At 38.9% G+C, this 16,969-nt stretch overlaps 1 protein-coding gene across 1 annotated transcript; it reads left to right on the top strand.

Moving 5' to 3' along the window:
• Positions 1-783: 783 nt before the first annotated feature.
• On the top strand, positions 784-16,968 carry LOC137392929 (fatty acid synthase-like). The gene is made up of 34 exons (XM_068079293.1): positions 784-915; positions 1,337-1,470; positions 1,586-1,738; positions 1,865-2,038; positions 2,248-2,448; positions 2,784-2,912; positions 3,429-3,659; positions 4,465-4,691; positions 4,950-5,165; positions 5,428-5,658; positions 5,795-5,984; positions 6,153-6,382; positions 6,552-6,686; positions 7,266-7,432; positions 8,269-8,543; positions 9,032-9,148; positions 9,247-9,504; positions 9,602-9,778; positions 9,879-10,609; positions 10,720-10,903; positions 11,012-11,192; positions 11,611-11,753; positions 12,092-12,292; positions 12,521-12,837; positions 12,965-13,223; positions 13,347-13,570; positions 13,658-13,841; positions 14,358-14,509; positions 14,617-14,863; positions 15,150-15,392; positions 15,552-15,791; positions 15,902-16,110; positions 16,208-16,468; positions 16,601-16,968. Exons 1-34 carry the CDS (start codon positions 809-811, stop codon positions 16,961-16,963), a joined length of 7,491 nt encoding a protein of 2,496 aa, XP_067935394.1. The 5' UTR covers positions 784-808; the 3' UTR covers positions 16,964-16,968.
• Position 16,969: the final 1 nt, after the last annotated feature.

The raw sequence follows: 16,969 nt of genomic DNA, 5'->3' as shown, positions 1-16,969 counted from the left end.
CTAGGCTTCAGTATGGCCTGACAAAGCTTTCATATAGCACAAACAAGCTATTGATTAATGCACTCACCGGCATACTGTATACTTATCACAATAGCGCAAAGCACATGTGCAGTAAGTACATCATAGATTTCTTATTTATTGTCGCTTAAGCTTGTAATATAATATATCAAATGTGGCTAGATACAAACATTTAATTCGTTGTTAATTTTTGTATCCTAGCTTGAATTTTTTACTATATTTTTGTGCTAAGATACAATATTCATCAGGTATAATATTTAAAGATTACCATCAACAGAATGCTCAAACTAAATCATCAGCATTATTGATCCTAAGACAGGTGTTATTAAACTTTGTCTTTTTATGCAAGGTTTTGAAATTTAAGCTACTCTGCTGTGGGTACTTGGCATGAAAAAAATGGTGGGTTGTATTATTTTTCCAGGTGGGTTAAAATTAATGTTACTACTCTTAACCTTTTTTTCATTTATATGTTACATGAAGGTCAAGCTCCATGCATGTAACATTAAAGTTTATTTCAGTTTGCGAACATAGATTTCATTTTTCAATTTCTTTTACATCACAAATCATTTTAACATTTGCTTTTGAAAATATATTCATGAAACTATTTTTTGTTCTAATTCTATTGGGTAAACAAGGAACAACTTTAAAGGTTCATGACAACTTGTTGACTTTATAATGGATGAGGATATAAATCTCTGTTATCAACAGATAACTTGCAATGTGTGCTTGTACCAGTTATTTCACTTGAAGACACCGTGCGACAATGCCAGCCAATGCATTGGATGGGGAGATGTCAATCGGCAACCAGGAGCAGATTATTTTAGATGTCGCTCAGAATGATGAGGAGGAACAAGGCAGACGACCTGATCCCATTCTGTATACTTCGCAATGGCAAAGGTTTGGGATTGGTGGTTAAAGTGTACATGTTAAGCTGTAGATTGATCTCCAAATTGCCAAGCCTTTATCTTCAAAAATATTTTGGCTTCCATATTCTCACTTCCAATGGTTGTAATTCTCCCACGTGCTACTTTAACAAAGTTTTACTGTACATGTATTATGGTTGTCTACCTAATCACCACAAGGCAAACCGTGCTTTTATGTTTTACATTTATTTGCTGTCAACAGTTTACTTTAACCAATCAATGAAGGATACAAGCTTCTATGAGCTGGTTTCTATGGTTTAATGCTGTTTTTTGTTTTAACTGTCAACATGGCTGTTTGTGTCGTACAGCTGACATCAATCATTTATAAATGATGAAACTAAAGCACCGAATAAATAAGAAAATATAAGAATATTATTGTTAGCTTGCTATTGCAGGACATGCAATGATGAGGTAGTCATATCAGGAATGTCATGCCGACTTCCTGAATCAGACAATGTTGATGAATTCCGTGATCACCTTATGAATCATGATGACATGGTGACGGAAGATAGTCGACGATGGACCCCAGGTTAGAGTGGCTAAGAAAAGTCTTAAGAACAGAGTATCTAGTTGATAATGCTCAAAAATCATTTAAATTTCTCTTCTGAGTGACCTTTTTCAATGTTGTATAATTTGGTGTATAGGCGTTCATGGCCTCCCATCGCGATCGGGTAAGCTGAAGGATCTGTCAAAGTTTGATGCGACATTCTTTGGAGTGCATTCTAAGCAGGCAGCAAAGATGGACCCTCAGCTCAGAATGCTGCTAGAAGTTACCTTTGAAGCTATCATTGACTCAGGTGCCAATTGCCTTCTTATATACTTGCGCTAGATATTTATTTGTTTATAGCTGTTCAGGTTTTCTTATATCATGCAAGGAATGCTGTTAAGAGTAGCTGTTAATATCCCATTCTTTTATATTTCAGGTAACAATCCAGAAAGCCTGAGAGGCAGCAATACAGGAGTATTTGTCGGCACTTGTGATAGTGAGGCAGCAGACAGTTGGTCTGCTAATGCTGCCACCACTGAAGGCTTCAGTATGATTGGTTGTCAGAGGGGCATGTTCTCCAACAGACTTTCCTATTTCTTTGACTTTAAAGGTAAGAAAACACTATTTCCTTGATTTTTCAGTATCTAAGCTAACTATTAAGTGTGCACTTATGAAATCCATAATTCTTGATTTATCAATACAATTTTAAAAAGGTTTGAATACTGCAATGACTTGTAATATTGAAGATAAATTTTATCTCATGTATTAAAAGCTCGTAATATCTTTTTGCGACTGTAGTCAAATAATACACTCTTGCAGGTCCAAGTTTCACAGTAGACACTGCATGTTCCTCAAGCCTGCTAGCTATGGATCAAGCTCTCTTAGCCATCCGAACAGGACAGTGTGACTCGGCCATTGTGGCTGGAGCTAGTATCTGCATCAAACCTTCTACTGCTGTTCAGTTCAACAAACTCACCATGCTTTCACCTGATGGGGCTTGCAAATCCTTTGATGAATCAGGTAAGAGAATTTAGGATTGGCAAAATAAGAGCTTGCAGCATAAAAGTTATGAATAAAATTACAATATTTGCCGGAATCTCATCAAATACCTAGTTGTAATGTACATGTAGGTAGTAGAATGTGTATAAATTCTCATCAATGTTGTGTGTTTCATTTTGTATCTTAAAATTTACTTGCTGAGACTTGGTAGTAGGCCTATATTTGCACAAAGTTTTTTTTGCGTTTCAAGTACTCGTACATCTACTTGATTTTATTATGAAAGGTAAGTTCAAGTAGGATTTCATAATGTGGTGTTATGAGATGAGTTAGCTAATCTCTGCAGTACACCTTTGTAGGCAATGGGTATGCCAGAAGTGAGGCAATTGTCGCCATGTTCCTGCAGAAGCACCCGAATAGTAAGAGAGTTTATGCTCAAATCATTCATTCCAAAACCAATTCTGATGGAGCCAAAGAGGATGGCAAAAGTAAGCGTAATCTAATGTCTAACATTACATAATAGTTTAAACACCTTATCATTACAAAATTATAGAAAACTGCCTCTTCCAAAAAATGGTTAAACACTGACTTTGATGTCCATGTAATAAAAAAGAGGTGACACAAATATCTTATTGCCTTGTTGCTATGGTAACATTATTTATAGATGTGGTTCTATTTTCATTTCACCCTTGTAAGAGCTATTATAATATTATATTTTAAATTGGCCATTGATAATTTTTCAAGTCTTACAATTAATAGCAGTTGTCATCCTCTGGCTGACTTTGCAAAGGCCCCATTCATCGAAGCTTCACAAAAACGTTTTTAAATGTCAAACTGGTTTTAATTGTCAAACGGAAATTGTTTCACTGTTCATTCTCTGAGCCTGAAAAGTAATCACTTGTCTTAACATGTCAGTCAATGTCAGTAAGTCAACTTTTTGTCATTGTACCTTCTACAACAACTTTATCAAGAGTTACACATGAAAGCTAAGCCATATCTTGTAGGCATCACCTACCCATCTGGTGAGGTCCAGAAGACGTTAATGACTCAGGTGTATGAAGAGTGTGGCATACCTCCCAGTGATATTGTTTATATCGAGGCCCATGGCACTGGAACAAAGGCTGGAGACCCAGAAGAAGTGAACTCTATTGCAGATTTGTTCTGCAAAGGGAGGGCAGCACCGCTGCTCATTGGGGCAACAAAATCCAACATGGGCCATCCTGAACCTGCATCAGGTAACATTTCATCTGTAGCTCTGAAGCATAGGCCACTTTAAACTGTACTCATCAGGTAACATTTTATCTGGAGCTCTGAAGCATAGGCCACTTTAAACTGTACTCATTAGGTAACATGTCATCTGTAGCTCTGAAGCATAGGCCAATTTAAACTGTACTCATCAGGCAACATGTCATCTGTAGCTCTGTAGCTCTGAAGCATAGGCCACTTTAAACTGTACTCATCAGGTAACATTTCATCTGGAGCTCTGAAGCATAGGCCACTTTAAACTGTACTCATCAGGTAACATTTCATCTGTAGCTCTGACGCATAGGCCAATTTAAACTGTACTCATCAGGTAACATGTCATCTGTAGCTCTGAAGCATAGGCCAATTTAAACTGTACTCATCATTAAAATTTTGAATTCCCTACACACACAAAAAGCCCTGCTATCACATACTGTTTTTGTTAGAACTAGAAAAGATACTTATGTATACGCTGTGGTACAGTAATCAAACACTGCAGCCTTTTCGGTATTGAAGGTTATTACAGATCAGAAGGGGCAAGCTCGGAGCTGCATGCTTTGCTCAAAATATCTGATGTATATATATATGTGTATATATATATATATGTATGTGTGTATATATATATATGTGTGTATATATATATATATATATATATATGTGTGTGTATATATGTGTGTATGTGTGTGTGTGCGTGCGTGCGTGCGTGTATGTGTGTGTATATATGTGTATATGTGTGTGTATATATGTGTATATGTGTGTGTATATATATGTGTGTGTATATATCATGACTTGTTGCAGGTTTGGCAGCTCTCACCAAAGTGCTCATCTCTAGTGAAGAGAGGACAATTGCTGCAAACCTTCACTATAAAACTGCCAACTCCGAAATACCTGCTTTAACTGATGGTAGACTTAAGGTTGTATCCGAAAATACAAAATGGGATGGAGGCCTGGTAGCTGTCAACTCTTTTGGCTTTGGAGGAACAAATGTACATTCTGTGCTCAATACGAGAGTCACACGTGAGAAGGTTGGTTGCATTACGAACAAGTTTATAGGTATATGTCTGCAAGATGGCTGAGTATGTAGGTGCAAGATATTCTTGCTTTGGTTGACTTCTGAGAATATGGTCGACTGCAGAGGATGTGACCGACCACGGAGGGTGTGACCGGCCGCGGAAAGTGTGGTCAACTGCGGAGACTGTGGTCGACAGCAGAGAACTGTAAAATTTTCTATCATTATGCAGTGCAAACCATTTATCTCATCTGTTTTATCATTTGCGCTTTAGGAGCAGAGAGTTGGGCACGAGCTTAGGCTACTGACGTACTGTGCTAGAACTGAAGAGGCCCTAAAAGACATGTTTGAAAAATTAAACAAGCATCACTCTAATGACGCGGAGTTGCACTCTCTGCTTTCCCACTCTTCATCCCAGAGCTGTGCATCTCAGCCGTACAGAGGCTACTCCATGCTGAATCACACCGATGGACCGGTAACTGACATTAAGGTGAGTTGCTTTGGATAGTATGAGCTGTCTGTTTCTCTAGTTTCAGCTTTATTCTCTACTTTCAGATAAAGTTTAGTGATAGTTGAACAAAGCTATCCAGTTTTTGGCAAGTGAACTAAAGCTCTCCAGTTTTTGACATCTCAGCTATTTGAGTTGCCCTTTAAATATGATATGTTAATATGACGAAGTTTACGCTTGATTTATTTAATGATGCTAACTTAGATGTATTGCTAATATTCTGATAGTCTTTTATATGTTGCAGAAATGCTCAGGTGAAGGCCGGAAACTCTGGTACATATTCACAGGCATGGGCTGTCAGTGGTTTGGGATGGCCAAAGATTTGATGCAGCTAGATGTCTTTTCCAAATCAATCTCTAAAGCTGATGGCTTTCTTTCACCATATGACATCAACCTTTCCAATCTGTTGACCAGTGATGATAGCACAGTATTTAACAATCTGGTCAATTCCTTCGTGTCTATTGCAGCTATACAGGTAGAATATGCTGTATTTTTTAGCTTAATCATTTGAAAGCACTATTTCACTGATCAGAATATGTTAGCTGCATCCTGTCTTGTTTGAAATAGTGTATTCTCAGCGAACAGCAACCACCGTGTACTTCATTTTACAGGTAGCTCTAGTAGACACCCTTTCAGCCATGGGACTGTCGCCAGATGGCGTGATTGGCCATTCCGTTGGGGAGCTAGGCTGTGGATATGCTGATGGTTCCTTGACGGCTGAGGAAACTATCTTGGCTGCTTATTGGCGCGGAAAGTGCATCTTAGATGCCAAACTTGAGTCTGGTGCAATGGCAGCAGTTGGTAAGAGTTTGTTAATACAGTGTAGACTTGGTGTATCTTTTGTCGTGTTTATTTGTAAAGTGTTACCTGACAATTTATATAAATTTATATAGAGAATGCTAGCTTGTTATCAAAAATCATTGCTTAGAGAAAAAAATAAGACAGGCTATAGCTATGGCTCCATTATAGGCCTTACATGGAAAGAAGCGAAAGAACGCTGTCCTGAAGGAGTTGTGCCTGCTTGCCACAATGCTGAAGAGACAGTGACTATATCCGGGCCTTCGGAGGCGGTCAGGAGTTTCGTAGCAGAACTGAAAGATGAGGGCTGCTTCGCTAAGGAAGTCTCAAGCAATGGTGTAGCCTTCCATTCATATTATATGTCTGCTATTGCTCCCATGCTAAAGGAATGTCTATTCAAGGTACTATAAATCTAGATGCTTTATGTTGGTATACATGAGAGATATTAGACACACAGCCGTATCGATACACTAAATTAACCACCATTGCATCACAATCTGAAGGTACATCAATGAAACTTGAACTAATGATTTTCCCACAGATGTTAAACGTCTCTGCGTAACGTTGCAGGTGATAACACCCAAGAAGAGAGGCTCACGCTGGATTAGTACATCAATAGCAGCTGAAAACTGGGGATCGCAGCTTCACCAATACTCCTCAGCAGATTATCATGTTAACAACCTTGTCAGTCCTGTGCTGTTTCAGGTGAGGCGCTTGTATGGTTTTTGTTTATTTCAGTTGATCTCATTGGTTGGTGCTGAAATGACTATCAATTGCATTACAGTAATTCCTCGCTACTTCCTGGTTCAGCTTTCCAGTATTTTGCAGGGTAAAAAATATTAATTAAAAGGTAAGGAAATAATTAGAAATAAAAACTAAATAAAATACATAAAATAAATCTCTCTCACACTCTGACCCAGTGAGATTCCTTCATGAGTATCATTGTGATAGCAGTCATCGCTGTTCGCTGTTTTTCTTGTAATCTTTTGTGATGTGTATCAGCGCTTACGACACCTTTATTAAGTTTCTTAAATGCCCTCGACTCTCAAAATTGTCTAACCAAACTGAAAAAGGAAAAATTGTGTACTATAAAAGAAAAACTTGACTATTAGTTTCTTTTCATGAGTTTTTTACGAAAGCGTCGATCCCTATTAACCGTGAAACATGAGGGATTGATTGATGTTTGGGATTACTGTATACTGAATGTCAGCCATTGATTGCAAAGTTTGACGGAGTTGCTGTCGCTATTAGCATTACTAGACATATTTTATCTCAATCGATCAGGAGGCCTTGGCCTACATACCAGCTGATGCAGTGACGGTAGAGATTGCTCCTCACGCCCTTCTTCAGGCTTTACTAAGAAGATCCCTTAGTTCGGGATGCTTGAACCTCGGACTTCAGAAAAGAGGACATGAGGACAACTTGAAAAAATTCTATGAGACTGTTGGAGAGTAAGTTGCTGCTCAGTTTTAAAGTGTAGTTATAGTTGCTGGAGTCTAGTTTGCAAAGTTTAAAGATTTTACCTTATGGTATCCTTTTTTAAGAACAGAAACATAAAATATTTTTAACATCCTAAGTAAACTCATGACTTTTCCACATTAAAGATTAGACATTAAAAGTTTTTGTTTTAAGGTTGCAAGCATCATTTCCTGTTTGTATGGCAACTACTTTGCTGCGGATTGTTTGAAAAAGTAAGACATAATGAAAACTTATGTAATAAAATGTAAATGTAATGAAGGCAATTTTAACTACAGCCACAAACACAATATTATGTGATTGTGATAAGTACAAATGGCAAGTTAAAAAGTAAAATTTATTTGGGCAAACTCTAATCTCCTTCAACATTGTTTTTTATACAATAGATACAAGATTACACATAAATTAGAATGTCAGCCTAAATATTGCTGATTGACTGAAGCAGTTTGCTATTTTGCAATGATTTTGTTTCAAATAAACCAAATAATAAATATAAATGTGATTTAGTTAATATATAATATTTATACTTATTACGATATATTTTAGTTTCCAATCTTTTACCATTTTATCTTATATAAAGCCTATGTTTATGCATGACTATTTTAGCACTGTAAAATTTTTATTTATTCAATCAAATCAACTATTTTAGTAACAAAATTAAATTTTATTAAGGTTGCTTTCAGTAAATACAATAGATTCTGATCACATGGAACTTTGACATGAATAATTTAAAGAAAAACAACACAGAACTGGATGCAGTATTAGCATGACATTTCTATCTCTATTCAGTTGGTATGATGTGTATTTTTAGGCTATACCAGGCTGGATTCAATCCTGCTGTGTCAGCACTGTACGCTCCTGTCAAATACCCAGTGTCTAGAGGAACTCCCTCTATTTCATCTCTTGTACATTGGGACCACTCCGTTAGCCATGATGTTCCAAGTGAAAAAGACTTTGAATTTATGACCGGTGAGGATGGCCGTGGTCGTGTTCCATATTCCATATCCCTCGAAGATACCCCAGATAATGAGAATAGACATCTAATCGGTCACAAAATAGATGGGCGCATTCTATACCCTGCTACAGGTTAGTTTCATCTACTTGTGTATTGCTGATTGAGTCATCTACATATACTTTTAGAATTTGATATGAGAGAATAGATGATTAGTCCTTTAGTTATCATTAATTAGCAGTAAGACAAGTGGCCAGTGTTGCCCGAGGTTTTTAATTTTTGATCAGATAGCTTCAGAATTGCTACTAGATCAGAATTGCCACACTGCTTTCATAACAACAATCTATGAACGCATTCATTGAGGGTAATAATTGTCCTTCACGCATATGAAGGCGGATTCTTGAGTTTCTAACCAGATATCTCTTTAAGAGGCTGGTTCTCAGGAACCAAATGGAGTTTTGAAACCAAATATTTTTGGCGATCTGGCAGAAAGTACAGAGCATATGCGATTGAAGTTTGAACAAAATTGGCCAAACATATGTGTAAATGCATAGCGGTTACACAGACACAATGACAAAGTGGAATTTATTAATAGATTTAAATCTTCACATTTTTAATGCAGGTTACTTGGTTCTGGCTTGGAAGACTTTAGCTCTTTCTCTTGGACGCGAGTTTGACACCGTGCCAGTGCGGTTTGATGATGTTAAGATTTTAGAGGCTACAATTCTTCAAAAGGAAGGTAGGCTAGTTATAATAATACTCTGCAACTAGTGGTCTATGTATTCATTTGATCAATTTCAAATCTTGAAATATCATTACTAAACTTTTGTCAAACAGGAGAAGTAACAATATTTGTGAGTTTACTGCCTTCAACTGGAGCATTTGAGGTGATCGAGGATGACAAAGTGAAAGTGTCTGGGCTGATCCATGCGATTGATAATGGTGAAGAAGCATTGCTTAGCTTACCAGGAGGCAATGATGTTGAGGAATCTCATAGAGTAACCCTTAACGCTGAAGATGTCTACCAGGATTTAAGGCTAAGGGGCTACGAATACCAAGGCCAGTTCCAAGGAATAGTACAGGCCCTTTCCAACGGTGAGTATCTCATTGGTAGTTGTTTCTGGTCATGTTTATTTCATGGTCAATTATGTTTGCTTGCGTTCATAAATAATAAATTTTATTACTGTTACAGGAAAGACTGGCTGGTTAAAGTGGAGCAATGATTGGATATCATTCCTAGACACTATGCTGCAGGTTGCTATCCTAGGTTCTGATGACAGATCTCTGCAGCTTCCTACCAGAATCAGTAACGTCAGGATTGATCCCAGCCAACTGATATCAGAAGTTTCCTCATCTACAGACCCAAAAGGTCAGTCCTATTATGTTCTGGCAAAGTTGTTTCGTTCCAATGGTAGTCATAGTCAAGTGTAGAAGAATATGCGACTTAATGAAATTTTTTTATTTTACAGTTCAAGTCTCATCACAACCAGATCTTAGTTTAATAGCGGCAGTAGGAGTTCAAATCTTTGGCCTGCACACTACTGCAGCACCTAGAAGAAAGTCTCAGAAAGCGCCAGTCTTGGAAACCTATGAGTTTGTTGCGAATGAAAGAATTGTCGCTGCTAAGCCGGACTTCCAGAACTACTTGGACTGCTGCTCTTTTGTTACCTACTCGTCATTGAAGTGCTTGGACACCACTGCAAAAGCCTTGCGATTGCCCAGCCCTTTAATTGAACAGCTCTCAGAAATGTACAATGAGAACAGAGATGTTGATGCTCTGCTTGATACATTCCCTCGGAACCAGAAATTTGGTTTACTCGACTATCTGCGACACCTCAGTGACAACTGTAATGATCCTAAGGGTGATTTTAATAATTTCTCTGAAGACTTTTTACTCCAAGCAATTTTCTCTCCTGAATATGTAAAGCCAGCATTAGACTTGGTTCTGGAGAACAGCCAGTCAAATCGGGTGAAGGTGGTAGAACTGTCAAGGTCATCTCAAACTCAGTGGTACAGCAAAGTGCTCAACTTCTGTGACAGCACACCGCTGGTCAGAACTGAGTATACGGTGTGGGTGCGACCTGTTGATGATGCTAGCGTGCATGATGACCCCAGAGTAACTGTTACTCAATCAGAGTACAGCATCGACCATCTCCCAGCTACAGACCACGATTTGGTTCTCTGTTCTCATCTTATGCAGGTGTGTTGTAGGTTTTCAGCTTTAAAATTTACCTTAAATTTTTGTATTCAAATCATCTTTGTTTTGATTCAGTCTGTGATCTGTTATGACAAACAAAATTGATGTTGAAGTTGGACAATGGAGCAGAGCTGATGAGAAAGATGCTTAAGCAAGGTGGATTTCTGCTCTCGGTAGAATACAACACGAAACAGAAAGCTGTAGTTGATATGCTCCGTTCTGACTTTGATCTCATCTACCAAGTCAGAGATATGATGCAGACGCTGACTCTATGGAGGGTGAAACAACATTTGCCTGGTAAGCAACAAATTGAGTGTAAGCTCATCATACACAGTATCCTTTCCCCATCGTACAGTTAGTAGGTATTGAATTATGTACACGTGTGTTTTCCTTTTCTCAATACAGTGGGCGAAGACGAGTTAGCTCTGTCTGGATTCGGGACAAGCTGGCTAGAGCCACTCAAAGAAGCATTGTCTTCTCTCGGATCTTCCAATGAGAAACGGCTTTGGATCGTAGCCAATGATGCTAATGGAGCGATTGGATTAGTGAACTGTCTGAGGCAAGAAGAAATGGGAGACAAAGTGAGGTGAGACATTTTAATATAATTCAAAAGTCAAAGATTCAGTATTGCATAGATAGTAGCTTCAAAAGTTTCCTAGTGTTGTTTGCGCAAGGTAATCCATTGAATAAAGCCATGTTTCCTTGCTGCCTCAACTTCTTCTATATTGTTTTTTTATATAAAGTGCATTACTCACTATTATGTATCTGATGGCATATGTCTATAATTATATGTTGTTTTTATTATTTCTGTTTGTCTACAGCTTGACTAAAAAACTAATGGTGAGTTGTTTTTGTGTGAAATATATGATTATCATGCGTAATGCAGACATCCCACAATTTCTCTACACGCAAACTATGATCATAGCTATCAATGTTTTTCTTAGCCATTTTGAGATAGTTGTTGAAGAGTCTAAAATGACCCTGTTTTATGCTGTTTTTATCAGGTGTATTTTTAATGGTGGATCTGGAAAACTGCCAGCATCAAACACGCCTCAAATGCAGAGAATCAAGCAACAAGATCTAGTCATGAATGTGTTCAACAATGGAGTGTGGGGTTCATACAGACATCTTCCTTTGCTATCAACAGGTGAGTCACTAGCCTGTCTTCCTTTACTACTAACAGGTGAGTCACTAGCCCGTCTTCCTTTACTATCAACAGGTGAGTCACTAGCCTGTCTTCCTTTACTACTAACAGGTGAGTCACTAGCCTGTCTTCCTTTACTACTAACAGGTGAGTCACTAGCCCGTCTTCCTTTACTATCAACAGGTGAGTCACTAGCTCGTCTTCCTTTACTATCGACAGGTGAGTCACTAGCCTGTCTTCTTTACTGCTAACAAGCAAGTTCTGGGGAAATGAGCATGTAGTGTTTAGCTGCCTCAAACGCTATGATAAATGTTATATTGCTTGTATAACGTTTTCAACAGGCAAACGTAGCACTCGGTGTGCAAATGTAAACCTCAAGCCTGATGGATCTGGACTCTCCAGGCTTTGTTGGATGGAAGCTCCAGTGAAACACGCCAGCTCCGAAGACAGCTATAGTCAGCTCTGCACTGTTTCATATGCAGCGTTGAACTTTAGAGATGTTATGCTTGCTACTGGCAAGTTGGCACCAGAATCTATTCCAGGTACTCATTTGCTTCCCACATTAAAACATTTTCTTGCCACCTCTTTTGACCATGTTTACTAGAGTTTATTTTTTGAATATCAACATGGGCTTCCTATGCGCAGTACATGAATGCATGGCACCGCCTGGCTGTACTAGACATGAATACTATTTTTTGTTGAATATTGAATGGGATGTGAAGGAAGTCATTAGGATTTTTGGATATATAAAAGAGGTTGTTCTCCTACAGGACATGAGAAAATGAGAGACTGTTTACTCGGAATGGAGTTCTCAGGTTGGTGTGAGTCAAGTAACAGACGTGTGATGGGTCTCTGCTCTGCTCGAGCTCTTGCTACAATGATTGAAGCTGATGAGAGATTTCTTTGGAACGTGCCAGAAGATTGGACAATGAGTGATGCCGCCACAGTGCCAGTGGTTTACTCGACAGCATACTACGCTCTTATCGTTAGAGGTCGTTTGAGACCTAAGGAATCTGTGCTCATCCATTCTGGCAGCGGTGGTGTTGGGCAAGCTGCCATTGCAATAGCTCTAAGTCTAGACTGTAAGGTGAGTTGATGGGATTTGTGATGCTTTCTCTGCATTGCTTTGGTTTTTCAGCTCATTTCAGGCGTTTAAAAGTTTAGTTGACAAATATATAGCTGGACTATTTAATTGTTGTATTATGTTACCACAGGTGTTTACGACAGTTGGCAGCGAAGAGAAACGAAATTTTCTGCTGTCACGATACCCACAGTTGAAGAGAGAGAACATTCTGAACTCGAGATCACAGATATTTGAGTTGGATATCATGCGGCTAACAAAGGGGCGAGGAGTTCAGGTTGTGCTCAACTCTCTTGCAGAAGAAAAACTGCAGGCTTCTGTCAGAGTTCTCTCTCAGCATGGCAGGTTTCTCGAGATAGGAAAATTTGACCTCTCCAACAACTCATCATTAGGTGATTATCAGTATATACATGTATGTTTGTTGAGGTCAACAAATAGCTCAACAATTTCTCTCACCATTTTGTTACAATTGTATGCATGAAAATATTTTTTATGAAAACATTAAATTATTGTAGGTATGGCTGTGTTCCTGAAGAACACGAGTTTCCATGGAATCTTGTTAGATTCTTTGTTTGATGAGGATAATGAGGAGTGGGAGGAGGTACGAAACTTGGTTTCAAAGGGAATGGAGTCTGGAGTTGTGAAACCTTTGAGTTACTCTCTGTTTGAAAAGCAACAATTGGAGGAGGCATTCAGGTTTATGGCAAGTGGCAAACACATTGGAAAAGTGCTTGTTGAGGTATGTGATTATTTTAGAGAATTTGCCAATTTGTCTGTGATACTGTATCATTGTGAACGGTTGTCACAAAACCTAATACTTGTATAGGTAAAAGAGGACTCGACAAAACCTATTGAAATTATGGAAGCCTTGCCAAGGTTCTTTTGTCACCCAATCAAGTCATACCTCGTAGTCGGAGGTCTTGGAGGCTTTGGTCTGGAACTTGCTCAGTGGCTAGTATCACGAGGGGCCAAGAAACTGATCCTGACATCAAGGTCTGGAGTTAAAAATGGTTGGTACATCTACAATATATATACTAGCCGAATGCCTGTCGCTGCACAAATATTAAAAAACAGCTTATAAACAGTGGCAGGTAATGTAGTTGCCATTGGCTATATATGTATACGTACTGCTAAACTTACTAATAAGAACTGTGAGAACAAGCTTCGGTGATGTGGAGTCGCTATGTGTTTCTAACCCAGATAATGACTTATATCGCCCAGTGAATCCATTACATCTTGCATAGCTTAATGGGTTAGCTTGTCGCCTTGAGGATGGGAAGTTCTGAGATCAACTCTTCTGCGATTTGGATTTTTCATTGCTAAAGCAATGATTTGCTATAGCTGGACAAACACCGAACGACGGCGACAGCAACGACGACAAACGAGATTCATATAGAGATCATCATATAGATTTAATTAAGATACCATCATTATAGATCATCATATAGAGATCTATATGATGGTATCTTAATTTGTTCGATTCTTGATAGAAAGACAGTTGGCAAAGGACTCTCTTATTTTAACAGGATATCAAGCTAAAGTTCTGGAACAGCTTCGTAGCAAAGGGGTTGATGTCAGGACATCAACAAGGAATGCTGCATCCTATACGGAAGCCCAAGAGTTGCTACGCGAGTCGATAAATATTGGCCCACTTGGAGGATTGTTTAATTTGGCTATGGTGAGTTAGTTTATTCTGACATCAACATCAAGTTGAGAGAATGAGAATTAGTGTCATGATCAACGTAACAGAATATGAGGTTTATTCACATCTGTTTATTCCCATAGGTGCTCCGTGATTCTCTCATAGAAAATCAGACAGAGGCCTCCTTTAAGGCTGTATTTGAGCCAAAGGTTACCTGCACACTCAATCTTGACAGCCTAACACGAGAGCTTTGTACCGATTCTCTGGACTGCTTCGTTGTGTTCTCCTCGATTTCTGGTGGCAGAGGAAATGGAGGGCAAAGCAATTATGGTTTTGCTAACACTGCTATGGAACGGATGTGTGAGAGACGGCGATCTGACGGGTTTCCTGGTAAGGTGGCACTACATGCTTCAACATGAAAGTCATATTCCTCAGTTATGGGATAGTTTTATCTATTTTATTATTAATAATTTATTAATAATATTTATTTATTAAGTTTATTAGTAACAAATTTTTTTAGTAATTCAGTTAGTTGACACTGGAAACTACTATCTAGTGCATTCATCGATCTTGAGGTGGGCACACGCTTGCAGACATTTCTTGTGTACTCATGTATTTAGAAATTTCCTCATAATGTTATTTTTATGATCGGCTCAAATGTCACATTGTCTTTTAGGTTTGGCTATACAATGGGGAGCAATTGGTGATGTCGGTGTAGTTGTCTCTAACCTTGGAGACAATGACACCGAAGTAGGTGGCACACTTCCTCAGCGAATCTCGAACTGTCTCATGACCTTGGACACATTCCTATGTCACCCTTCTGCTGCAGTTCTCTCAAGCTATGTTGTTGCCGATAAAAAACATGCTACTAATACTGCTGAGCGAAAAGATGTCGTGGCTGCTGTCTTCAATATTCTAGGTAAGAACGTGATAAAGAGTTTCTCATGAGGTTTCTCGGCTATTCATAGGGATTCATGTGAAAACTAGCTACACTGCATGTTGTAGTATAGCCATAGGCTATGTCTTGAATAACTCTATTTAGTCATATTACATGACGAACTTCGCACTGTATTGGTAGGAGTGAGTGATACTTCCTCTGTGAGCCCTCAGAGCACTCTTGGTAGCCTTGGCCTTGACTCCCTTATGGCGGTTGAAGTGAAACAAGTTCTGGAGAAGGAATTTGATCTCAACTTCACTATGAAGGAAATCCGAGCGTTAACTATAACCTCTCTTAAAGCGGCTGTAGACACCGTCCCTAATGACGAAGGAAGTGTTGCTTCTGCTGATTCCGGCAATGACTCTTTGCCACCCATCGCAGGTTCGAATGATTTTTATATTATTACGTAATATCGTGTTTCTTTTGCTGTCTAGCGATAAAATGTTGTAGTGATGATCATAAAAATGTAAAACAATATTTTTTCCTAATAGATTCCAGTTTGTTCCCACTGGAAGCATTAGTGACGATGAAAAGTATGGAGCCTAGCGAGGCGACCATCTTCGTCATTCACCCTATCGAAGGCCATGTTGAGCATCTACAGGAACTGGCAGCACGCCTGGATGCTACTGTGTATGGACTACAGTGCTCCAGGGATGTGAAAGTAGACTCCATTGAGCGATTAGCTGCCCAATATATAGAGGTTAGTGTGCACAATCTTTCTGTGTTATTATCTGTTGATTTTAGAAGTATTGATGATGGTTTCGACCCTTCCTGTTTATAACTGTGACTATTTTTAGCTTATGAAGATGACAGTGAGTAAAGGTCAATACAACGTGCTTGGATATTCATTCGGGGCAGCAGTTGCTGTTGAAATATGCTTGCAACTGGAGAGAATAGGTGAGAGTTGTTCTCTCATTCTCCTCGATGGTTCCCACTCATATGTGAAGATGTTCACGAGTGTCTATAGCGAAGAATGCCTGACAACAGAAATGAAACAACTGGAGGCTTTCTGTTCGTTTTTAGAGCGAACTGTCCAACTTGAACAGGGCTATCAGCAAGTATGTCTGCATCTTTGCAAGTACCCTGTCAGCACTTGTTAGCTTCTTGAATGAGCCCTGTACAGTATTTGCACTGGATACCTACTGACAAGTGACAACGATCATTAATCTATGCCTTGTAATATTTTCTAGGTTAGAGAAAGTTTAAAGAATGCAAATGGACTTGAGAATAAGCTGTCTGTGGTTACGAAGGCTGTGCTAGAGCGTATTAATCTAACATACGCTCCGGAGGATGTTACGGCAGCAGCTCTGTCCTACTACAATAAGTTGGTAGCAGCCGATGCTTACACCCCGAGAGGCCAGTTGAAACATAAAATACTATTGGTCAAAGCCGAGCAGTCCGCAGCATTAACATTGGCTAACGATTATGGCTTGTCTGAAGTGTGTGACGATGTCACCGTAATCAACTCTGCTGGAAACCATGTGAATTTTATAAGTGAAGAAAATTCTGGAAATGTTGCATCTATTGTCAGTGACTGGTTCAAACACCACTAGAACATT

This window comes from Watersipora subatra, chromosome 4 (assembly GCF_963576615.1).
Source record: "Watersipora subatra chromosome 4, tzWatSuba1.1, whole genome shotgun sequence".
Classification (NCBI taxonomy): domain Eukaryota; kingdom Metazoa; phylum Bryozoa; class Gymnolaemata; order Cheilostomatida; family Watersiporidae; genus Watersipora; species Watersipora subatra.
The sequence above is the reverse complement of the archived record's forward strand: the minus strand, read 5'-3'. Positions and strand labels throughout refer to the sequence as shown.

Excerpts from the sequence above, each read along its gene's own strand:
- LOC137392929 (XM_068079293.1), top strand. The coding sequence starts at position 809 with ATGTCAATCGGCAACCAGGAGCAGATTATTTTAGATGTCGCTCAGAAT. Across the intron at positions 1,471-1,585 it reads TAGTCGACGATGGACCCCAG|GCGTTCATGGCCTCCCATCG; the intron begins GTTAGAGTGGCT and ends TTTGGTGTATAG. Across the intron at positions 12,293-12,520 it reads GGCACCAGAATCTATTCCAG|GACATGAGAAAATGAGAGAC; the intron begins GTACTCATTTGC and ends GTTCTCCTACAG.